The sequence below is a fragment of the Micromys minutus genome (genome assembly GCF_963924665.1).
Source record: "Micromys minutus genome assembly, chromosome: 1".
Taxonomy (NCBI): domain Eukaryota; kingdom Metazoa; phylum Chordata; class Mammalia; order Rodentia; family Muridae; genus Micromys; species Micromys minutus.
Window position 1 is genome coordinate 56,835,606 of NC_137969.1, and position 26,513 is coordinate 56,862,118.

General features: G+C 40.0%; 1 protein-coding gene across 1 annotated transcript in view; it reads left to right on the top strand.

Moving 5' to 3' along the window:
• The window catches only part of SPATA17 (spermatogenesis associated 17), a gene marked incomplete at both ends in the record, with an annotated part of 160,591 nt that extends 136,223 nt beyond the window's left edge, over nucleotides 1–24,368 (top strand). The window contains one exon of the mRNA XM_080931526.1: nucleotides 24,288–24,368. Coding sequence (XP_080787652.1) covers nucleotides 24,288–24,368 — 81 coding nt within the window. The remainder of the gene's footprint in view (nucleotides 1–24,287) is intronic.
• Between the last annotated feature and the right edge of the window lie 2,145 nt (nucleotides 24,369–26,513).

Sequence of the window (26,513 nt, forward strand, 5' to 3'; positions counted from 1 at the left end):
AATATATGCCCCTAGTTTCTCTTATCCTGTGAATATGTCTATATTAATGCTTATGAATTATTAGTTATTGCTGCTGTGCCCCACCATTTTTTTGGAGATTTTAATGGAGATTGGTCCATATTTTCATGATGCTCTTACTTTCAGTTTCATTGGGCAACTTTTGTCTTCCTTGGTTTTCTCTTAAATTAACTATGTCATCTTTCTTTAATATTTACTCTTATGCTTACTTTTGATCTGTTGAGTTTAATTTGCTGTTGCTTCTGTTCTTGATAATAATTCTTAGAAACTTCAACTTCCATCCTTATGCCATGTGTACAAACCCATAATTTCTTTCGAGGAATTAATTTAGTAGCCTCTCACAGGTTTTCATCTTACTTTTAAATGTTCTCATTGTCATTCCTATATTGACTAATAGGAATGTTTCGTAGTTACATTTATTAGTTTACTTGCTATAGTCCTCTATGCTTAGAGAATCCACTCTGTGATTGCTATCTTCTGAAACTTTTATGGAAATTGCTTGTTAGTCAAGCTCTGTCTGTCTAAGTAAATATTTCAAGTACATAAAAATAATACATATTCTGCTCTGCTGCATACAATCAACATCAATCAATTTCTCAAATTTTTAGAATGTGTTCAAATTTTCTACATCTTTAGTTTTAGCTCTTCATAACATTTAACACATTAATATTATTGATATTGCTTTCTAACATATCAAAATGAACCATTTATTTGGTCCATGGGACATACCTCGAAGACATGACTTAATGGGGGCATCACTAGGACCTTTTGTGTTCTTGAGTCTCCAAGACAGAATTTGTGTTTCCTCATTTGTATCAGTGGTTAGTCAACATCCTCTTCAAAGATCACAGAAGAAAGAAAGATCTCAAGTTTTGTGGCCAGCAGCCAGGTTTATGTAACACTAAACTATCACTGCCATACAAATGAACAGAGCTAGACATAAATGAATATGGATTTCCCCCTATAAAATGGTGTTTGCAGATGAGGCTGCCGTGGGCCAGTGGCTGCATAGTTTGTTGACCTTTGTTTTGTTTTCAGGAATTCACTGGTTTAGAGCTGGTATCATGTTTGCCTAAAATGAAAACTGCATTTATCAGCTACCCCATGAAGCTAGGCTTAAGTCCCTAACACAGTGGTAGGAAGCAGAATGTAAGTTAAATCAGGGTTAGCCTTCGCAGTGCAAAGACTGAGAGTTTAGGGAAGTAGGGCTATCGCAATCTTTAAATCCCACATGTTATATCGGAGAGCCCAGCATGCTCAGGCACCATAGGGCACTCTGAGTGTGGGGATATGCCAGTTCTACTGGAAGCAGTTAGCAAGCCTACCCTCTGCATCACAGGACATGGGGCATTCAGAATTTCCTGTTGCATGAAGAAATTCTGAGAAGTAGCCATGGGTTTAAAAATAAATGGCAAACTCTGTATTACTTCGGGTACACTTAATAGTATGGCTAGGAGCTAAAAGATCACACAGTGGCCGGATGCGTGCTGCAAGACTGCCAAGTGTCCTTCTCAGGGTCTCCTTGAAGATGTCTGCAATGAGAGACTGCATAGCTACAGGGCTTGGTGGGTATCCTCAGTGGGAATGCAGTCTTTGAGCAAGTGCAGTGGACAAGAGATAAAGACAGAAGATGGGCTCTCATCATGTGAAGTACCTTAGATCCTGCACCTTTGTATAGAGGAGAAATGGACTTTCCTCTGTGCTTTCTACTCTTTTCTTGGATGTTTTGACAGCTGAGCCAAATCTAATGCCCATTTACATGCCAGACAAGAATGTGCACACCTCAGTGTTTATAAAATGTCACACCCGGATCCATGTGAAACAAATCTCAGACATTAGGTTTTTGCCTTAGTGATAGAAAAGAAATATCTGGGGTAGGACAGCTTCTTTTATTATGTATTGGGATGTGCTGCATATTTTAATTATTTCCTTTAAAGTATGACCTTGCCTTCATCACTAATTCAATTTTGAACAAGGCAATTGTTACCTCCAAAGTGAATTTTTAACATCTTTTTATTATTAGTGTGTATTAATTGTACAGAAATTGAGTTTCATTATGACATTTCACACATGTATATAAAGTACTTCCAAGGTGAATTTTAATTATTAGAACCTTAGTTTTCTTCTTTTTCTTCTTCTTTTTATCATCTCTGCCCTTACTTTATGAGTATCTGGTCCTTCCTTTTAACCTATTTTATCCATTTAGCCTGTCTTTTTAGTATAAAAGAGAATTGAAGTTAGCAAATTATCTCCATCATTTTACAGTGCTGTGCAGGCTGTCTTTGACCTGCCTGCTTCTCACCCAGGCTTTCAGCATGTTGCATTATTCTATGGGTCTATGAACTTTTCTCTCATATTGAAGCACATTAGATACATTGCTTACCTGCAGGGAAGGCTGCCTTTAGATTGGATTAATCAAGATGTCTTTTGAGGTATAAGTTGGATTTCACCCCATTTCCTAGCACCCCAGTGTTGATAACTGATGAGCAGAGCCCTGTGTGGTGTGGCCCCAGGAACCCTGCATGAAGTGCTCAGCACCCAGCCCAGGTTCCAAATAGAAGACTGTCTAGAACAGGATGTTTTTCTTGTTCTCAGCTCATTACTGAGCAACCATGATAGCCAAACATTCATGGAATAGTGAGGTACCAAACTTGTATATATACACACACACATACACACACACAATCAAATTAGCAGTTTTACAAATTTGTACAAATGTATCTGGAGTGACTTTTATTCCCATAATCCCCTCTGCCTGTCCTTTCTAACTTGGGCCCAGAAGAATGGCTCTGGCAATGAAAGATGTGAGAAGGGCTGTTCTGCCATCAGTGAGGTAGTAACATGTGAATAGACCATCAACATTCATAAGCACATCCTTGGAGTGGGCTTCCAGAAGTGTGCCCCTCGGGCAGTGAAAGCAAACCAGAAATTTTCCATGAAAGAGATTGGACCTTCAGATGTGTGCATCTGGGACCTTAATAAAGCCATCTGGGCCAAGGGAATAAGGAAAGTTCCATATCACAGCTGAGTATGTTTGTCCAGAAACCGTAATGAGGATGAGGATTCACCAAACAAGCTCTACACATTAGTTGATTAGTTATGTGCCTGCTACCACCTTAAAAAAATCCACAATGTGGATGATCACTAGGCAGCTGAATGTCTAATAAAGTTGCAGAACTGCCAAAAGAAAAATGGAGCTGGATAATTGGAGATCAGAGAAAATAGTTAAAACACCTTGCCATTGATACACCCTTAGAAACTAAGGTTTGTGTAATATGTCACTAGGGATCATTGACACCTATCTCACAATCAGTAAAAAATATATCACACGTTTATCATTAGCATGCTGAATTACATCGCTAAAGAATGTTTCTATGAAAGAACTCTGAATTCACATTTGTCTAGCATTTTAATATAATGCTCATAATAGCCTTAATATTTATTTACTTTTACACCACTGATGTGGGGACATGTATGGGTGCTGTGGCACACATGAAGACATCAGAGGACAACTCTGGGGAATTGGTTCTCTCCATTCACCCTTTCCATTGGTTGTGGAACCAAACTCAGCCCATTGGGCTTGCATGGAAAGTGTCTTTACCCAGTGGGCCATCCCACCAGCCCCTTTATAGGGTCTTCCTGTGTCTTTTCATTGTGAAATAATTATTATCTTTTTTTTCTTAAATAAAATGAAGAGTTTCTGGAAGATTTCGACTTGTTTGTAGCCCCCTGAGTAATCCCATCACCCCACATTTTAATGGGTCTAAGAGCTGCTAGGAGCACTGCAGACCATGTCTGCTCGTTCCTGTCCAGATACAACAGGACACTGGCTTTTGACCTTGACGTCTTATTTCTATATTGCATCATGTTTATGTCTTTATTTTTTTATCATTTTGATTGGATACTCTCTGTGTTTACATTTCAAATGTTATCCCCTTCCCCCCCCACTTTCTTCCCTCCTCCCCTCCCCTTGCTTCCATGAAGATGTTCCCACTTTTAACCACCCACTCCCACCTCAGCACCTTGGCATTCCCCTACACTGGGAAAATGAGCCTTTACTGGACCAAAGGCCTCTCCTCCCACTGATGCCAGAGAATGCCATATGTACCTGGAGCCATGGGTCTTTCCATGTGTACTCATTGGTTGTGTTTTAGTCCCTGGGAACACTGGAGGGTTTGGTTGGTTGACATTGTTGTTCTTCCCATGGGGTTGCAAACCATTTCAGCTCCTTCAGTTCTTTCTCTAGCTCTTCCATTAGGGTCCCCATGTTCAGTCTGATGGTTAGCTGCAAGAACCCTCATCGGTATCAGTATGGCTCTAGCAGAGCCTCTGAGAAGGAATCCATATTAAGTTCCTGCCAGTAAGCACTACTTGGCATCAGCAATAGTGACTGGGTTTAGTGGCTGCATATGAGGTGGATCCCCAGGTGAAGCAGTCTCTGGATGATCTTTTCTTCAGTCCCTGCTTTTTATTTGTCCCTGTATTTCATCCTATTAGTATTTTATTCTCCCTTCTAAGAAGGACTGAGGAATCCACATTCTGGCCTTTCTACTTCTTGAGCTCCATAAGGTCTGGGAATTGTTTCTTAGGTAATCCGAGCTTTTGGGGCTGGTATCCACTTATCAGTGAGTGCATACCATGTGTGTTATTTTCTGATTGGGTTACCTCACTCAGGATGATAGCTTCTAGTTTGCTATCCATTTGCCAAAGAATTTCATGAAGTCATTGTTTTTAATAGCTGAGCAGTACTCCACTGTGTAAATGTACCACATTTTCTGTATCCATTCCATTGTTGAAGGACATCTGGATTCTTTCCAGCTTCTGGCTATTATAAATAAGGCTGCTATGAACATGGTGGAGCATGTGTCCTTGTTATATGTTGAAGCATCTTTGTGGGTATATGCTCAGGAGTGATATATCTGGGTCCTCAGGTAGTACAATTTTCTGAGGAACTGCCAGGCTGGTTTCCAGGGTGGTTGTACCAGATTACAACCCCACCAATAGTGGAGGACTGTTTCTCTTTAGATGCCCTTACTATATAAAATGGTTTACCCAGAGAAACTAGAGTGGTTAACCTCTTTATCAAGCTGGAATCTCATAAGTGTTTGTAAGCAGTGACTTGCCTTGCACACAGCTTGTTTACTAAAATATGCCATGTTGATAAGTTAGCTTTAAAATCACAATGCAAGGCAAGGTGTGAGTCAAAGACACAAGCTAGTCATCTTAATTCTCGGAAGGCCTAGCAAGAGGGGCAAAGCAAAGTGACACAGTAAATTCCAGGTCAGGTGGGGCTCTATTGTGAGACTGTGACTAAAACCAGGTGTCAGGTTAACTAGCCACGTGAACATGGTTTTTCAATCTGTCTCCAGTAAATTCTTCTTTTATTCTTGTGTGTAGTCCAGGCTGACCATGAGTTCATAGTCCTTCCGTTTCTACTTGTACAGTGCTGTGTGTAGAAGTGTGCGCCAACACCTGGAATTTCTGATAAATTCCTATTTGAAAACAAAAGTATAAAGTAAGTGTATATCTGCATTGAGTGTATTGTGCATTTGTCTGAGTCAAGACAATGTACACACAGTTGAATTCAATTGTTTGTCTGTGAGACCCTGCCAACATAATTTTAAAGAAAAACAATCATCTAAATTGCTCCATTTACATATTCTCTTTATTTAAATGTTATACTGTTCAAAAATAATAAAGACACGAATGTACCAAATATTTGTATTAAATTCTCACATACTTCATGTTTTTATATTTAACACTTTTATTTATGAAGTCTAAATAGGGGTCATATTTATTTATTGTTCAATAGATTGTGCTTTGACAGGTAATAGCAAGTAAACATCTTTCATGTTTAATACCAAGGTGCTTTACCTACATGTGCTTTTAGTTCAAACTCAGTAAAGTTCAAGGGCATCCAAGTATGAAATAGCTTCTGAGAAGATTATCATTGCTCTCTTAATTTGATTTAGTCAGAGAAAAGGACACTAGTCCAAAAAGATTTTTTTGTAATTTTGGTTCAAATATAGACACAAATGTTGTATATAAACCAGCAAGTGTGCGTATAGTTTCTTCAAAGCATGTAGAGCGTTGGCATTATCAAATAATGTGTTCATTTACACTGACATTCTTATCTGCCTTCTTATTTGTTTTAATATCTGGATCTACTTGCAGAGAACATTACTACCATGCTCAGAAAGAAGTTATGATTTTATATATATAATCATATAGTATGTATGAATGACTATAACTTAAACTTTTAGAATAAGTATGATTACTTTGTATAAATGATTTTTTAAAGGCCTCAGTTGCTAAAATGCATGTGGCTTGATGAAAAGTGAACAAATAAAAATGAAATTTGATTCTAAGGACAGCAAATGGTTTATTGTAGTATTTATTATTTTTACTTTAATCCTGGCAAAGGACAATATTGCTAATGTGACGTAGCCCTGACTCTCTCACCTCTGGTCTGTAAAAGTAATTTGGGGTGGGGGGGGTTGGTTCGCCATCCCCTTATTCCTGAATAACAAGAGGGCATATCTCTACACTATAGCCCATTTTACCTCCCAAAATAAATGACACAGAGATCTAGGATGTTTTCCAATAAGCCGCAAACACCAAGCTGGGCAGGTTCTGAGCCATTCTAACCCTCCATGGTGGTCTACTTTTCAGCCACCTGATCTGCTTGGATCTAAGTCTTACCCTGGCTCTGTCTGGTCCATGGGTGGTGTTCTCATGGTGATATCAGAGGTGATAGAAAACTATCTTTACACCTCACTAAGACTGAGGATGCAATCAGCATCTGAATACACAGTGCACAAAAGCATCCCCTCCCCCAACACTAGTTGCCTTGCCCAGGCCTCATAGACACCACCTGTTTGCTTAGTTTTGTCTTTTGCCTAAGTTAGATGTTATCACTTGATTTATATTTTCCATGTGGGAACTAAGAAGTTATGTTTTGTAAACCACTGTCTTTAGGTCTCCTAGAGTTAGTCATGTGATGTGGCTTTATTGGCCCTCTCCACTGTCTCCCATGTTTCCTGTTAACTCAAGAACGCACCACCCACTTTCCCTGACTTCTTTTCTGGAGTTAGAGTTTGCCTTCCTCACATGTGCATCATTTCTTCATGCATCTTGTCCTTTTCCCATGTCTTCTTACAGCCTGGCAATGCAGTTTTGGTGTCTGAGAATGTCATCTAACAGAAAACAAACATGGAGCTTCGAGTTGGAAGTTGTTTCAATTCTACTCTGTCTGTTTCTGTCATTCTGACTTGGAGGAATTTTACTTTCCTAATTGCTTTCTGTTTGTCTTCTCAGGCCAACTGTAATAGCTTTCCTAGAGCTATCGTGGTGGCAGGCAGAGCTCTCCGGCTGACTCTGACAGTGTCTGTGCCTTATATGGTTTCACTGTCTCTTCTTTTGACTTTGTAAGAGGCGCCGTGCTGTGAGATCTGAGTTTTCCCATGAAACTGTGTTTTCTGCTTACATGCCATCACTTCACTAAGACTCCTTTTCTTTCTCAATAACTAGCAGCCTGTACTTATTTAATAGAAACAGTTGTCTTTTGGTGTCTCTTAGGATATTAATTTTAAATGTTCAGTGATACTTCCTTTAATCCTCAAATTCATCTAAATGTTTTGTTTATTGTTAATGTTTTTTTCTTACCGACATTTTTAATTGGGATTTTTGTAGTCATCTGTTTATCTTTACTTTTTTCCTTGCTTAGTAATAAGGTGTAAACCACACCTGAGATCACTATCTCTGTGGGTAGGGCTTGCTGGGGAAGATTTTACAATGGAGGTGTCTGTCTGTGAAGGACTGTCTGTACTGTGGAGATGTCTGTCTGGGAAGGGCTATCTGTACTGTGAAGATGTCTGTCTGGGAAGGGCTGTCTGTACTGTAGAGGGTATCTGTCTGGGAAGGGCATTTTGTACTGTGGGGGTGACTGTGAAGGGCCAGTGTATACTCTGGGGGTTCTGTCTGTTGAGAGCAGTGTGTTCTGTAGGGGTGATTGTCTGTGAAGGTCAATCTTATGTTGAGATGACTGTGAAGGCTCTAGAGGCCTGAGGCTACTTATTTTCTTCAACAGAGTTTATCTAATCTTATTCTAAGCACCCACTAGTATTGGGGCCAGGGGTGCAAACAGGAAGTGAGATATGATTCTCAACATTTAGAATAAGAACTTCTACTTAATCTTTAGTAATTAGGTCTCGTTCTCCACAGAGTAAAGTTTCACATTGTTGGGTAAAAGCATCAGGTCAAGAGGAACTGAGTCAGGCTGTGCTGGGCCTATGACCCTAGCCATAAAGAATTGTTTGGCCCTAGCCTGAGCTGTCTGCTCTACCAGTGGAATTTGGATGTATGGGTGGCAGCAATCAAATAGCAAGAAGACCTCTCTGCCTGGAGACCAGAGGGTCTGGGAAGAAGAAATCAGAGGACAGTGATGGGGCAGAACTGGAGAAAAGCAAAGGAGCAAGGCCAAGCTGGGTTTGCTCAGCCACCAGTAAAGCTCCAAGGACCCAAGTTCCATCCTCAGGACTGAGCTACTCATGGAGGTGCTCACTCAGGTCTACAATAGGCCAGACATCTCAGGCTGCATGGTGCAAAGTCAGACTATATAGTGAGCTTAATGGTGTCTGCTGCCTATGGAATGATGCTGGGAGGTGGGAAGGAGGCCTTCTGACTAGACTCTAATAAAAGAATTTGCTTTCAGTACCAGATGTAAGAAAGATGAGGCAGAGAACCAGACAGACTTGGTCTCAACTTGATCTCACAGAGTGAGAACTGCTTTGTTAGAATAGTGAGGGCTACTTCGTTTCTGTGGGAGGAAGGTTAAACACATTTCGGACTGTGGGGGCAGGTACATATACATACACACATATCTGGGTAGCTACAAGGAAGTTACAGCTGGTTTTTGTGTCTGATTTAACTGGGAACAGAGTAGGTTTTTCTTTATACCCAGACATATTATTTTATGTGATTTCCCCTCTGCTCAGTTTGTGCTTGAAACTTTGGATAATTCTGAACCTTAGATAGAATATAGTTTCCTTTATACATATGAGGAAGATTTCAAAAAAGCCTGGGAACTGAAACTACTGAAAAACTGTCAAGCAACAGGTGACAAGATGGTGGGCACAGATGTATTACCATGCATGTGCTACATGGGAGCTTCACAGAATGTGAAACTCAAGGAGGGGCAGATGCTGATTCTTAACTTTTCACAGGGCAGAGAGGATCTTGGCATACAGACAATTTCAGAGTCATGGTGAATGATTTTTTTAGGGAATGTGTTTGGACTAAGAAGACAACGTACTGAGATAAAACCTGGTGTGGCTTGTGATTCGTACTCTCTTCCTCTGTGATACAACTGTAATTCCTCTTGACTTCATAGAATTCCAAGGAGAACCAAGGGAAACTGTACTCTTTCACTGGCGACCATAGGTATCAGACCAATGAACTTGAGAGAAATTTTTCCTATCAGAACCCAGAGCTGGCTGTGCCACAGGTGCTCAGAGTTTGAAGTCAAAGTGACATATTTAAGGAATTGTTTTTGTAAAGTTGAATTTTCATGGGCCCTCAGTGTCTCATTACTAAAGAGACCCCACAGAGAACCCAGGTCCAGTCCCAGCTCACAACTGCCTGGAATTCCAGCTATGTGGGTTCGGACCCCTCTTCTGGTCTCTGCAGGCACCTGCACTGATGTGGTGCCCTACATATATGCAGGCACAAATGCACACAGTAAAAAATTAGGCACAGTTACAAGATTAACAACTAGCAATGCTAACACAGAACCATTATACCAACACATGAGAATAAAATGCATTTAAAATGTATTAGATGTGTCTGTAATTTTTCATTCGTTATCAGACTTCGGGTAACTGTAGATGACAAAGTGCTGAACAACTCCAAATAAGAGCTATCATATGATCTTCCCCTTGTCTCCTGGCATCTGGGAGCTTCCAGTTCTTCCTGCTCTGTCCTCCAGAACTGCCCCCACCCCTGAAGCTAGCACAGAGGAAGAAGGGTTGTTTCTGAGGAGAGTGCAGAGGGAGCTAGGGTTCTGTGTTCCTCACAGAAGTTTCCATCAAACCTTGTTCCTTACTCTGCTGTCCAACCCATCTGAAGGTGTTGGTGGCTCAAGTTTCTTGGCATAGAGAGGAAGGGTAGAAGGAGATCTTAGCTGTTCCCCTCTTTTTCACTTTCAGGTTGGTGCCACACCCTAGCTTTTCTCACCAGTAGTAATAACTTGAGGTTCCTACTACCTTCTAGTTTTCAGACTGGTATAATTTATTGGATGTTGCATAGTTCTCCATATTTGAGAGTTAGGCATGTCTGAGAGGATGGAACAGGCTGAAGAACGCACTGCTCTGACATGGTGAAATTTCAGTACACAGGGTTTGTTTATTGCAGAAAGGCTTATGAAATGATAATGTTAGTTCTAAAAGTTTAATGCCTTATAGGCTTTGCTCCCATAGGCTTTCCTGTGTGCATGCATTTGAATCTAGCCAATGGAGAATAATGGACAGAGGCCGAGATCTAACCCAGGGACTTTTCCATCTGGTAGGTAGATCAGATTCAATGGCTGTGACATAGAAAAGGCAGCATAAAGAACATGAGAAAGGTGTGACGATCCGCAGCAGGGAAATTTAATTTCTATCTAAAGAGAGGCTTTGCTAAAGGAACTTGCATCTTCTGTGAGTGGGTCTGTACCCACTAAGGGCACACTAAACATTTGCCAACTACAGTTAACATCATTCTCCAGTGTTTGTGCTTTGCCGTGCTGCTGATGGTAAACACTCTCCTCAGTGCCCTGTCTCAGCTGCAATCAGCTCACTTATTCCAATCCTAGTTTCCCTGAGAGGGATGATCAAGAACAGAAAGAACATTCACAGTAATGACAGTTATTGATGTGTGCTGTAATTATAAAAAAAATTGCAGTGGGGATTCTATTATATTAATGATGTAAGTCTATTATTAAGAATTATAAATATTGAGTAATAAAGCTTCAAGTTCACACACTTCCAGATGTTATTTTGGGGTTACTAGACTGGCAATTTTTCAAAAACACAAGCAGTAATTAGAAATCTTTCACCAACTCTTTCAGAAACAGGACTTGATTTTAATTCTTTCATTTAAAAAAAAAAAAAAACTTGTAAGAAAAACACTGTCAGAACTGTTGACATTTTTCTAGCTTGACAAAAATGAAGCATAATTAAAATGAAATATTTGTTGCATAAATTAAACCACAATTAATATGTTTTCTGCCAGTGCTTCAAGGATAAGATTAAAACGGAGGCCTTAGCAGGCTCCCGCAGTGAGACTAATTTCCTGATTTTTATACTGAACTTCATCATACGGGTTCTCACTGCCTAGACTCAAATCAACAAGTGAAAAACACTTTTTGATGAAGATGTAAGCAGAAGGAGTTGAACTGCTTTTATGAAGCAAGGCAGGATTGCCTTTTCTTTTAAGATTTGATGACTAGTTGATTCCAAGGGTAAGATTTGCACATGTAAAGCCTTTAAGATAGAAAATTGCCCTTCAGTTTAGTTAGCTTTGTCTTTTAAATTAGCCAGCTTACTGTTTCAGGGATGTTTGCCTTTTCAGAAGGTAATTAGAAAATGCACAAAATGTGCTATACCTAGGCCTGCCTTCCAGCTAACCATGAAATAATAATACATCTCATCACAGATCTTGGTCCTGAACAGTTTGCTGAGAAATGTGTCCTCTTAGAAGAGGTTCACTTCTCCCACCAGTGTCCATGGCCACAGAAAAACCCAATCCTGATGGAAGTCGCCTATTGCTCTTAAAAGTGCCTAGACTGTGAAGATGGCTTCCACCTTATGTATGTATGTATGTATGTATGTATGTATGTATGTATGTATGTATGTATGCATGTATGTATGTATGTATGTATGTATGTATGTATGTATGTATGTATCTATCTATCTATCTATCTATCTATCATCTATCTATCTATCTATCTATCTATCTATCTATCTGTTTTAGTTTTTTATTTACAAAAAAGCCAGGCATGGCTGTGACTACTTGTAACCCCTACAATGAGAGGGACAGACAGAGACAAGAGGATTGTTGTGCCTTGCTGGCTACCACATAGCTGAAAACAGGGAGCTCCAGATTCAGTGAGTCATTTTGTTGCAAAGAAGTAAGGTAGGGAACAATTTCTAATGTGAACAACACTTTCTAATGATGTTTTCCTCTGGCCTCTGTGTGTGTCCATAGACAAATACGCCTGTATTACATTTATATTTCTTACATACACACAGACAGACAGACATGCTTGCATGTATGCATGCATGCAAATTCCCAGCTGCCCAGACAGCACATAATTTTTCTATTTGAATTTTTTTCAAACAAGTTTTTTTGACGTCAGACACCAGTTAAGGGTTCCATGAAGGAAGGAGATGACACTATCAACAGTCATCTCCAGTTCCAGTAGACAGTGCTACTCTGAAGTATAAAAACACCAAGAGCACTCAGTACACTGGGCTGGCAGTCATTGTCTTTGAGTTGTCGCCCCTCTTCCTAGGGGATGCTAAATGCTGGCAACACATGGATCAGACTTGGCTGTGACGGGGAGTGGCATGGGTCAGAGAGCTTTTTAAGCTTGCAAGGCCAGCATACCCCTAGCTCTCTGCCTGCTCTATAGAGACAGTTAGTCTTATGGCTGCACGCTGACCAGCATTCTGCATTGCAGATATCAAAGGCATTAACAACTTTTAGTTCAAACTTTATAGCCCCCCAAAATTTCTATCATCTTTTGGGGGTACTTTGACTTTGGTCATTTGCTGTTATAGGAGTGTTGTAATGACAAGCTTCATGGTGTGGTTGTGCTCCAGAATGACAGGGTCACTCACTTCTGTATTTCAGGGTTGGGTAGACAACTAATGACACCAAATTGGGAATCACAGGTACTTTTCCAGTCCTGCCCATCTGTCTCCCATTTCTGTCCCACGTTTGCTTCTTACCTGTCTCCCCTTTCTAGAAATTTCCAATCCATGGAGACAGAAAATTTTGTCTAATTTAATCATTACTATATTTTTACTGCCAATGCACTTGATTAATACTTAATTTAAAAGACTATATGAATAAGTAAATGAATGTCTAAAATCAGTTTTTAAAGGGAGCATAAAAAAAACCAATGTAAGAAATACGATCATCTCTGAGTAATTTGAAAAAGTGACCATGGGTGTACACAATGCTCAGAAGGTTCCACTCACACATTAGCCTGTTTTTACCTCAGAGAAATCGTCCTGACTTCAATCTTATTCCTTTTAAAACTAAATTTCAAATTCTAATGTACATAATTATTTCCTGACCTGAAAACCCAAAATCTGAAACTCTTTTTGTTGGAAGTGGCCAGAAGTGAAAAGAACCACACCGTGAGACTCTCTAGTGCTCAGAACCATTTAAGTAGTTGATAAAATTACCTTCAGCTGAGTGTGTGCTACACTTGTGAAACATATATTACTTTCCTATTTGCATTTGGACCCATCACTAACATATATACTGAGTTACATATATGAAATTATTCCAAAATCTATTCCCACTAAAAAGAATCCCAAGCATTTCAATCCTAAGTATGGTGAATAAGGGGATATTCTATACCTGGCTATCACCCTTGACGTTTTAGTTAAGATCTGTCTGCACGTTTTAAGTTATTACTTTATCTTACTTGTTTATCTTCTCATTCGTTGGCTTCTCTGCCATTTTCTCATGACCTAAAATCTGCCATGCAGTGTTGGAAGCTACAAGTTCATGAACATTGATTTGTGGTGACAGAACTGTGACCTAACTACAGAGTCTACTTTTTTCTCTCATCGTCTGTGGTAATTCTCTTTTCTAGTGTCACCATGAACATCAAATACTAAGCTGTAGACTAAACACCCATGGGCACCATCTGCTCTGATAGTGAGGATCTACAAGAGAAAGATAACCATGTACAAAGGAGCTTGGAAAGTATGGTGTACGGTTTCTTTAAAGCAGAGGGAAACACACAAGGACCTATGTGTTCATCGTTTTCTTAGCTGCTCTATATAACATTTATGTCTTTGGTGTTACTGGTAGATAAGGTAGGTCAGACTTTCTTGGCTAGTGCTGCCATATAAAGGTGAGAGTACATTAAGACCATGTCTCAATTTTATTTCTGGCATGGCTGAGAAGGATTCTAGCTATTATGGCCTACCTTGGGGGGGGGGGGGGATAGGGTTCTATTGACTAAAATGAACCAGAGAGAATGAAAATGGTCTTGTTCTGAGCCCCTTTCCTTTGATTCAAAGCACACAGACATTTAAGCACTATGCTTGAGGATATGAGTCCTAATTCTGCACATAGTTATGCAAGTACTACAAGCAATGGATTGTGGGTGACAAAGGAGCAGTAACAGTCGTGCTGGTCAGGGGCCTGCATTTCTATTCAATTAAGATTTATTTATGTATAATTACATATGCATAATATATTCAGCACTATGATGAAATAAGAAGACAGATAAAGGCCCTGGTCCTGCAACTCTGATATAGTGTTTGATATGTCCTTCTTGCTAGTGGACCCAACCCTCTTGGTTAATATCTTACAAGTACTTTGAGGCTTGGGTTGTAGCTGTGAAGTAATACAAAGCTGAAGTAGCTAGCTTCAGTCAATGTGTGAGTTGACACTGGGATTCTGATGAGAGAGGCGGGCTGAAAAAGACTTGAAGACATGTTACCCACAAAGAAATGCAGAACCAAGCTCATGTGTGCCTTTGTTCAGCCATGTCTTCAGCCAAGACTTTGCCAAGTCTATTCTGTGCCTATAAAGTGTGTTAAATTAAATTCAGAGAATATAACTATGAATGAAATGTCACCTGACTTTTAGCGGTTCCTGCCCTCAATGAGATCATTATTAGGGAACCTCCTTACACAGAGGCATTCTTGGTTTTCCTTCTACCAAGAAACACTTACTTTGGAATGTTATACTGTTAGTGTTTATTGTCATTCCCATTGTAATTCATTCTTGTGAAGCTACCCTGATACGGGTTCTGAACATTTTTGCAGCATATTTTTCAGTAGATTAGCCCCATGCATGCCACATGCTCCCTTAAGTACCAGTCTCAGCCTACATTCTTCCTGTTTAACTTGTTCATCTTTGTATACACAGGTGATATTGCCAGAGTCTTTTGCCATGATGTCATTAGTTGTGTGATAAAAATCAATGAGCAGGCCACAGACCTTCCTAACTACAACATAGTATCTAGTTGGATGTCTTCTTTTGTTTTATTTGCAGTGAAATTAATATCTATACCTATATTTCTGTGCATACATCTATTTCTGTATGTGCATCTGTTTCTTCTGACATATTGTCCTTTTATTGTGAGATATGTAGCCCATAGTTCTATAGATTTGTCAACAAGAATCCCCACTACTTAATGTGCTGATTCACATTTCTGGCTTGCGAGTGCCTATGTGTGTGCATTTATAGCTAAGACAGTGCACAAGACAAGGAAATGACTATGAGAACTAAGCAGATGAACTCATCAGTGAGAGGGTGGAGCTCTGGGGAAAGATGCTTCTGAAATGCAGAGGAAGAAACAACTCAAATATGTAACTCTGCAGTTTAGCTATGCTCACCCTGACCTAAGTCAATTTGAGTCCTGGAAAGTATATACTTTATTTATTAGTATTTATATATATCTATTTACTTTAAAAAATAAGAGCACTTGAGTGTTTCTTTAAAAATAAGTACTTATATGCTGGACACTGGCTCTGGTGTCTTTGTCAAGCTGATGTCTCTCTGTTTGGCACACAGTGACAAGGGACCTTCTACAGAGCCCAGGCTGACTTTAAACGTATGGTCTCTCTGACTCAGCTTCCCAAGTTTTACAGGTAACAAGTATGATAGAGATTTTTGAGGCTTGTCTGAGATCACAAAACTTTTCTGGATGCCCTGGGCTCCATGACAGAGTTACCGCTGAGTCTACAAATCACATACAGTGCTCATATAATGCCTAGATGTGGATGATGTAGGAGAATGCACAGAACGCTTGAAGCTATTTTCTAGAAACCTTGGAGTAAACAGAGAGGAGCATCCTCAGCTCAAGCAGCTTGCCAGTGTGTTTGTGCTTTGAATAAAACTGTGAAGATGCTGTTGTTGTCCCAGAGTTTCCTCATGTGACAAGAGTGTGACAGAACCTGTCAGATGGAGCAGCTTTGCCAGAGGTTCTAAATGCCATTCACTAAAACCATGAGTGTTTTAGGGAAAAGTTTGTTCACACAGTGTTCAAATGTGAGGAGACTGGACACCCATTTGTCTCTCAGGAATGTGGGCCCTTTATGTTTGGATATTGGTGGGGTAGACAAACAGGGTGGCCTAGCGTGGAGCACAGCCACAACCCCAGCATTTGTAAAGCAGCCAACAGGATTCGGAGTGTGAGGTAGCACCCTGGGTAGCAGAGTTCTAGACAAGCGAGGCTCATGGGAAGGCACCATAGAGAAGAAGAAGGAAGGAGAACAGTGGTCTTCACATGTGCACTCAAATCTTCCAACTCGTTATAGGATGCATGTTCAGCAAGAGGAGTGACTGGTGGGAGTGAGGCTCTGGGCTCCCAGTTACGAGCATCATGCGTCCACACCTATGCATGCACAGATGACAAACAGCAGACTTCTGACTCAGCAGCCTTGGCATCCTTGCAGAGTGGGCCACCATTGTCATCATGATGCATGTATCAGTGATGTCACCTACACCAAAACCAGTAGGAAATTAATCATATATTTCTCAGCCATGTGGCGTCCAAAATGAATAGTTTTTAACATTAGCTGAAAGTAACTCAGAACACTTTTAGAAGGTTTATTTAGGTGGAGTTGGCATTAAAAATGTGAGGCACTCCTTGAAAGCACCCCACAAACTCCCACTTGAAAAGCAGAGAAAATCTGGAGGACTAGCTGGCAAGAGCATTTGTGGTTTTATTCGGCAGATAATTTTTGCTAAAATAGCATTTAATATTCAGAAAAACATCTCTTATCATCTACTTTGTTTTTTTTTAACTTCTAAGAGAAAAATCTCTGCAATATTTTAAAGCTGATTGTATTAATTTAAGCTGATAGGTATGTGCCTGGCCTGTGATGTTCCTGTTCTCTCAGGCTTTATCCATGGTACAGCAGTGATTCACTAAGGGCATGGGTACTGGCTGGTTACACGCTCAGTTGTGACTGTCTGCTGGACCTATCGTTCCTACACTGTGGGGTGAGTGGCCCAGGAAATTTACTCTTTGTCATTTTGACTTGGGTTTGAAACAGACCTGGGCTACTTTCCAGATGCAAATGTCCCAAGGAGCTCATTGTGGTGGTGGGTGATTTGTGTTTGGTCAGGCGTCCTAATAGCAAAGCTGTCTGCTCTGGCAAGTAGCAGCTACTGCAGGATGTAGAATCACTATCCCCAGTGTTTTTTTGATGAGGCTGTTTTTCAGAAAAGCAACCCTAAACCCTGTTTAACCTAACCCCATAAAAGCATCATACAGGTGGCTTTTTGAACCCATGAGTAAATCGATTCTCTCTTTTTATTTTTATTGGATATATTCTGTATTTACATTTCAAATGCTATCCCCTTTCCCCAATCCTATCCCCCATCCCCTCCAATTGCCTCCATGAAAGTGCTCCCTCTCCCACCTCAGCACCTTGGCATTCCCCTATGCTGAGAAAACAAGCCTTCACTGGACCAAAGACCTCTCCTCCCACTGATGCCTGAGAATGCCATCCTCTACTGCATATGCACCTGGAGCCATGGATCTCTCCATGCAAACTCATTGGTTGGTGTTTTTGTCCCTGGGAGCTGTGGTGGGTTTGGTTAGTTGGTCATTTTGTTCTTCCCTTAGGGAAGGCCCTTTCAGCTCCTTCAGTCCTTTCTCTAGCTCCTTCATTGGGGTCCTTGTAGTCAGTCTGATGGTTAGCCGAGAGCATCCTCTTCTGTATCAGTATGGCGCTGGCAAAGCCTCCGAGGAGGCATCCATAACAGATCCCTGCCAGTAAGACTTACTTGGCATCAGCAATAGTGCTTGGGTTTAGTGGCTGCATGAGGAATGGATCCCCAGGTGAGGCAGTCTCTGGATGATCTTTTTTCCAATCCCTGCTCTTCTATTTGTCCCTTTATTTCTTCCCATGAGCATTTTGTTCTCCCTTCTAAGAAGAACTGTGGTATCCACCTTCTGGCCTTCCTTCTCTTTGAGCTTCATAAGTTGTGTGAATTGTTTCTTGGGTATTCCTAGCTTTTTGAGCTACTATTCGCTTATAAATGAAGATATACCATGAGTGTTCTTTTGTGACTGAGTTACCTCACTCAAGATAATAGTTTCTAGTTCCATCCATTTGCCTAAGAATTTTATGAAGTCATTGCTTTTAATCGTTAAGTATTACTCCATTGTGTAAATGTACCACATTTTCTTTTGTTGAAGGATATTTGGGTTCTTTCCAGCTTCTGGCTATTATAAATAAGGCTACTATCAACGTGGTGGAGCATGTGTCCTTGTTATATATTGAAGCATCTTTTAGTTATATGCCCAGGAGTAGTATAGTTGGATCCCTATGTCCAATTTTCTGAGGAATCGCCAGACTGATTTCCAGAGTGGTTGTACCAGTTTACAACCTCACCAACAGAAAAGCGGAGGAGTGTTGCATTTTCTCCACATCCTCGCCAGCATCTGCTATCATCTGAATTTTTGATCTTAGCCATTCTAACTGGTGTGAGATGGAATCTCAGAGTTGTTTTGATTTGCATTTCCCTGATGACTAGGGATGCTGAGCATTTATTTAGGTGCCTCTCAGCCATTCAATATTCCTCAGTTGAGAATTCTTTAACTCTGTACCGATTTTTTAGTAGAATTATGTGATTATCTAGAGTCTAACTTCTTGAATTCATTGTATAAATTAGATACTATCCTTCTATCTGATGTAGGATTGGTAAAGATCTTTTCCCAATCTGTTGGTTGTCTTTTTGTCCTTTTAACAGTGTCCTTTGCCTTATAAGAAGCTTTGCAATTTCATGAGGTCCCATTTGTCAATTCTTGATCTTAGAGCATAAGCCATTGGTGTTCTGTTCAGGAAATTTTCCACTGTGCCTATGTGTTCTTAGCTCTTTCCCACTTTCTCTTCTAATAGTTTCAGTGTGCCTGGTTTTATATGGAGATCTTTGATCCACTTGGACATGAGCTTTGTACAAGAAAATAAGAAAGGATCGATTTGCATTCTTCTACACACTCACTACCAGTTGAAACAGCACCATTTGTTGAGGATGCTGTCCTTTCTCCATTGAATGTTTTGAGCTCATTTGTCAAAGACCAAGTGACCATAGGTGTGTGGGTTCATTTCTGGGACTTCAATTCTATTCCATCGATGCCATCTATGCCTATCTCTGTACCAATACCATGCAGTTTTTATCACAACCGATCTGTAATACAGCTTAAGGTCAGGGTTGGTGATTCCCCTGGAGGTTTTTTTTGTTTTTGTTTTTTGTTTTTTTTTTTAATTGTTGAGAATAGTTTTTGGTATTCTGGGTTGTTTTATTATTCCAAATAAATTTGCTCTTTCTAACTCTATGAAGAATTGAGTTGGAACTTTGATGGTAATTGCATTGAATCTGTAGATTGCCTTAGGCAATATGGCCAGTTTTACTATGTTGATTCTTTCTATCTATGAGGATGGGAGATCTTTTTACCTTCTGAGGTCTTCTTTGATTTCCTTCTTAAGAGACTTGAAGTTCTTGTCATACAGATCCTTCACTTGCTTTGTTAGGGTCACACGAAGGTATTTTATATTATTTGTGACTATTGTGAAGGCTGTCAATTTTCTTTCTCAGCCTGTTTATCCTTTGACTAGAGGAAGGCTACTGATTTGTTCAAGTCAATTTTATATCTAGCCACTTTGCTGAAGAGTAAATCACTTCTCATAGCAGGGTAATTATTTACTGTGTCAGACGCAACTTCTATGGAACTTGGAATTGGGACCAAAGATTTCCTCAGACAAAAGGTGCAGTTAGTTACTAGCTAAGGCTGTGAGGGACTGGAAAACAGAAAATGAAACAAAGGTGGTAAAGGCTTTCTGAAAGATTTTTCTTATATAGTACATAGTGGGAAATCCACGTTCATCCACATAACTGTAAATGTATGTATATTGTCTGGACCAAGAAGGACTAAATCCTGGTACATGTGGTTGGACAGAATGCAGTACTCTGCGCACACAGGTCGAGATGCTAGCAGGATGCGTGGGGAGGGGGAACTCCATAACTCATAGAAGTCAGGAACTAAGAACATAAGAACAGAACAGGACTGAAGAAAGGAAAGCCCAGAACTTCTGACTATTGTCATCCTTAATCTTATCTGTACACATGAATGCATGTGTTTATGTACATTCAGGGTACTAATTTAAAATAGCATCATAGGGAGTTGTCATCAAAGTCTACTTTATCACATTGTTGTAAACTTGTTAGAGAACGGGTGGTTACTTTAGTGAGCACTTGAGAGCACAGAATACATGGACTATGAGCAGACTTTGACCACTGGTGGACAGAGGGGAGAAACCACGATGCTGAGAGCCTTGCACTGTCCTGTTCATCTCCACAATGAAGTTGCAAGGCCCACCACTCCACTAGGCAGTTACAGAGACATCACTGTGGCCAAAGGAAAGACTGGAGCCTTGTTCCCGTTTGCAAATAGATCCAGGCTGTTCTGATCATCTGCTCATCCTAATAGTTTCAGCAGTGTCTCTCAGCATTGGCCGATTTATCCTGTCATCTAGTTTCCAACTGTACGCTTCCTCCTTCTAGCCCTGTATTGTCCACTGGAGGTCTGTCTGTCTTCTGGCATTAGCTTTTGGTGTATTTGCTTTCTTTTCTTGCTCAGCTTGGCTAGCAGTTTCCAGGTTTTATTGATGATCCTTTTGAGGAAGTGGATGATGTTTTTGATGTTTCTGTTTCCCTTTTTCATGCATGTATGTATATTAATGTATGTGTGCACATGTATATGTTTTTTTATCGTGTGTATATTGTGTGCAGGCGCATATACACACTTGTACACTTGCTTTTGGAGGCCTGAAGCAGACACAGACCATCTTCCTCATTATTTTGCACTTTCATTACTGGGGCAAATGGTATTGGGGAAAACCTGAGTATACTCTAATGCAGTGGAGGAAACAGAACTCCCCAGTTTTAAGGTCCCCACACCAGAACTGCCTGGTGTGTTTCTGTCGCCTCTTCTTGTCACAGGGTTTGTCACTGAGGAAGCTGGGCCTCACCACTGATGGCTGATGATCCCAGGAGATCCCTCTCTCTGTCTCTAGAGTATGGGGATGATGTGTGTACTTGGGGTGCAGAGTCCGGCCTCCAAGTGTCTCTGTCTCTGGAGTACGAGATGATGTTTGTACTTCGGGTGTAGAGTCTGGTCTCCATGCTTGAGGGGCAGGTGCTTCACCTTCTGGGCCATCTCCCTGGACTGGTTTTCTATTTTTGATTTCATGATTTCTACTCGGATCATTTTCTTTTGTGTGGTCATGAGTGCTCTTCTTTTCCTAGTTTCCTGAAGCAGATGCTCTGGTCACTGGGCAGGGCCATGTCTTCCACTCCATTTCTGTGGCTCCTGCTGCCACCAGGCTGCCTTTGGTGACTCTGCCATCTGCACAAGCTTTATTTCTTCTCTCATCTAGGTCTGTCTCCTCCTCAGGTTTCTTTGACTTGTGTTCTTTTCAGGAGTGCACATCTAATGTTCAGATATTTGGAGGTTTCCTTGATGCCCAGTTTAAGTCTGCTGTTATTGAAACAATGCTTGTGTAGTTTGTTTTCAAATTTGTTAAAGTTCAGAACATAGTTTATTTTGGTAGCATTTCTATATGAATCTGTGAAGAGTGTACACACTGCTGCTGGTGGATAAAAAAGTCTATAGATGTCAATTACATCCCGTTGATTGACAGGGCTGTTCAGTTCAATTACACCCTTGTTGATTTTTTACCTGCTGGATCTGTCAGTCACTGATAAAGAGGTGTGGAATTTGCCAAGTACAATAGTGAATCCATCTACTTCTTACCAGCTCTGTCAGTTTCTGCCTCATGTATGCTGACCCTCTGATTCTAGGCTCATGAACATTACTGATTGACAGGTCTTCTTGGAGACTTGACCCTTTAGCATTCTACGGTTGATCTCATTATCGCTGATCATTTTCCTTCTTCTGAAATCTGTTTTATTCACAATTAATATAGTATTTTCATCTTTTCCTTGGCTAATGTGAACATTCAGGGCCTCTCTCTGTCCACCCACTTTTTACCATTTGTGTCTTTTATTTAAAGTAAGTTTTTAGGCAATTTAGCATTCCATTGTCCTTTATGGGCATTTAGACCATGCCTGTATAAAATGAGTATTAATGCATCTGGGTCACTATCGAGCACGGTGGTAACTGCTTTTTCTTCACTATGCTTGCCCCTTATTTAGTTTGCATTTGTCTTCATCTTCATCTAGCACATGTGCTATTAATGAACTGTCTTATGATGCCCCGTGTCTCCTCACTCTCAGACTGAGTGAGCAGAGCACTAGCTGCAGTCCCTAAGAATCTTCTCACGGTTACTCTAGAGTGTGGGTATATTGACAGCAAAGAGTCACCTTCCAAGTACTGCTGTGTCGCCTAAGGCTAAAAGGTTTTAACAGAGTCCCCTTGTTTCTTTCTCCAGACCCTTCCATGTCACATTGGCACTGTTGGCTGTACTCTCCAATCATATGGCTATTACTATAACTTCATAACAAAGACTGTTATCTGAGAGATTAAGAATAAGAAAACTAACAATTTCATTTTCTCTGTATCTAGAGCTAAATTTCTGAAGTCTGTCTCATCATGTGGGACAGGTCTGTGTGTTCTGAGTTAAGTAAGATGTTGCTATCCCCACTTACACAGATGGAGCTGTTCACAGTTTTAGATTATGGTGCTTGTCAGGATACCATGAGACAGAGAACAGAACATTATCGATTCAAGGTGAAGGGCTGTTGGTAAACATACCTGCAATACTGCACACAGTGAGATGGGCTTGGATTACCTCTGCCATGTGTCTAGAACAGAAGGAACGATGCTGAGCCCCACAAGAAAAGCAGACTTTATTATACACATCGCATTATTCATGGGGAAGCCTTGCACTCAGACTAATTCTTTGAGTTTTGTCTCAGTCTCTGTTGCACACATTGTCTCTGCACTCAGAAGCAGGGCCTGTCACAGCCATTTGGACAGACAAGTACAGACATTTTTCTGGGGCCTGGAGTTAGTCATCAAAACAGATATTTATGGTTAACAGGAGTCTAGTATAGCAGACTCTTTTGAGACTTGCTTTTATGTACTTGTCAAGTGTGGACCTTCTCAAGACCTGGGCCAAGGAGGGAGCTTTTCTCCTTGGCTTTCTTCAGCCAGAAAGTTTCAGACAAAATTTTCTTTACTAATAGACTATTTAAAAACCAAACCTTTTACAGCTTGTTCATAGCATTTGGAGTTGGTATAAGAGCTGCCTCGTTAACCCTCAGGCTGTGGAAGCATTCATTTCTTGATCAGAGTCTGTGAATCTGGCTACTTGCAAAAAACTCTTTCATGTGCCTCCTAAAGAACAAGTCAAGTGTGAGGTGCTTCTGGCTCACCCTCTAGTAAGAGTACTTGGACACATCACACTCCTCTTTGTGGATTCTGTTAACAAATGTTTACTTTGCCAAAAACTAAGTATAGAATTCCCTAAAACCAAGGCAAAGACAATGGTGTTGAAAACTCCTTGAAAGCTTGTCATCTAATCTCATGTTGGCCTGGCTCAGAGATGCTTATACGTGCTACCATAGACATTCAAACTGTGTGCTTGCTGTGTGATGCTGCTGTGTGTGTGCACAGTGTGATGCTGTGTGCCTATATTCCTAGTGCTCAGGACTAGATTCAGCAAGACTGACACATGTGTTAGGCTGGCCTGGCTCACATAATGATGCCCAGGCCTTCAAGGACTACACACTGAGACCTTGTCTCAGACAAACAAACAAACAACAGCAACAAAACAAACAAAAACAAAAACCATAAACAAACAAACAAAATGGCAAGCAAACAAAAAAAATTTGAATTTAATGAAAGCTTTAAAATGATAAGGTATCTAAAATGTGTGAGTATGGGGTGAGGAGGAACCGTGAAGGGTGATTGTTAAAATCTTAGAGTTAGAGAATCAGAATGATAGCGACAGCCGTGGGAAACAGTGGGGTCTCTGTGGTAACATGAGCTCTTTCCCTAGGATTTTCAGACTGTTCTGCCATCATTTGAACTCTTCTCCAAGTATGGAAAGTTATATTCGAAAGCTGGACAAATTGTGTAAAGGTATGCATTGCTTTTTTCTAAGTACTTCCAAATATATACTAAATAAGTTACTAATCAAATGATACTGACTTAATTGTTAGGCACTTTTAAAATGCTGTAAGAATATTCATGTAAGGTAAAATTCTATATATTTCTTTAATTCTAATCTGGTGGTTTTAACGATTGGTCAAATGGACTAAAATGCATTAACAGAACTAACAAATGTCTGAGGTATTCTTTATCTTTTAATTAAATGACACAGTAAAGATTTACACAGTGCCTGAAAATATACTCGTGCTATCTCAAAAGCTAAAATGATTCTCAGAACTTTTTAAATATTATAGTTAAAGATTCTTTACTTAATTTAGAGTGATAGGAAAGAGTTTGGTGTCTTTGATAATTACTAAAGTTTGCAGATAGATAAGAAAAAAGATAACCACTGAAATTCAAGAGCCAGACAAGGTTTCAGTAATTTTATATTTATTGCTAATGTATTTTAGATGGAAAAAATGGCTGCAGTTGAGGTAAGATCATAGACAGTATTGTGTAGGGTGTGTGTGTGTGTGTTTCTTTTTTGCACAACTTAAGCAGGTATGAGATAAAAGACAGTCAAATGGAAAGGTCACAAATAAGAAATCACATGTCTTAGAACTGCCCAGTGTCTTCCCAGGCCAAGAGGTGAGGGAGCACACGCTGGTCTTTTGGGAAGAGCATGGTGTACATAAGGCCTCCCAACATTTGGTACCCTGTGTTTCCTCTACTTTACATGTATCTCTGAAGGCCTCAATTTGGGTGTTAATGTACTAAAGACAGATACCAACACTCACTGCTTAACTGTTCTGAAAGAATACCTGAGAGGAAATGGAAAATATTCCTAGTTAGTAGAAAAATGTTATATTTATGTAACCCGAGTAAGAGCACTGCTTCAAAGGGTTAAAGTATTGTTGCCATTGAATATATATGCCATAGTATACCACATATATGCATGCAGCTTTTAATTGACAGATTTATCGATTCTGTTTATAATGATTTCATAAAGTATTTCTTGTGTGATACTGTTTCTGGGACACATCAATCATCTATTCTTGTCAGATGAAGAACTGATAATAGAAAAAAGTCACCAAACCACCAAAGTTCAACTTGATGACTGAGTTTGTTGGATTACTTAGGGAAGTACCTTTAGGGATTTACTTTCAGGAATGTGGACACCTCAAAGGCAGCTGCGTCCGTGAAAGCCCATTTCGACATGGCTGGCAACTCATGAACCTTATAACCCTGGATCACTCTGCATGACTTGGAGGCAACTCTGTGGAGAGAGTCTGCCCTGATCAGCAGTTCTTATATGTGACCATGGGGTGAGCATGGGGTAGGGGCAAGATTAAAGAATCTGGTTGGTTTCAGAGACTTTGTGAGACTTGTGAGTTGTTTAATCCCCGACTCTTATGGAGCCTCCTTAAGAACTTCCTGAGTCTTAAGAAGTTTCCCTTCAGGATGAAATGCCTTAATTCAGAGAAACGTACTACACAACAATATTGAAAGAAATCTAAATGCTGATCAATATATAGCAAATTCAGTGAAAGCAGATACAATGTAATTCTATGCTGATGTAAAAAAATTTTTTACCCACAAATCTGACAAAATGCCTGCCTTGTCTCCCTAAGAAGGCTGTATTTAAACCACTGTTCAATTTGATTGCATAACTATATTACACACACATGTACATACATAACTCCATATATATTGAAGCACATTTCTATATACTCATTTATTTTTAAGATATGTATATATACATTAATATATTACAGAAATTGTAATAGTAGCTATTTCTGACTGGTAAGATTTTTATTAACCTTATTTTTCCCAGATTCTGCTTTATATTTCAATTTAGTTTTAAATTTTCATCTAATCAACCTTGAACCAAATTCTCCAGTGAAGCTAAATGGCTCTCCTCTATGTATACAAACATGTGAACAGTAAAATTCTTCTTAATTCTGATAATATAAGGCAGAGTTTTTATTTTCTTTCTGAAGATAAAGTAAAATGATGAGAGTGAATGATGCTTTTTACACTGGTCTAGTTAAAGAGTAGGGACACACAAAGACACGTGTGTGGCAGACTTTAAAGAAATGTCTGCTGACTCAGCTCATGTTTTACGTATTTTGTG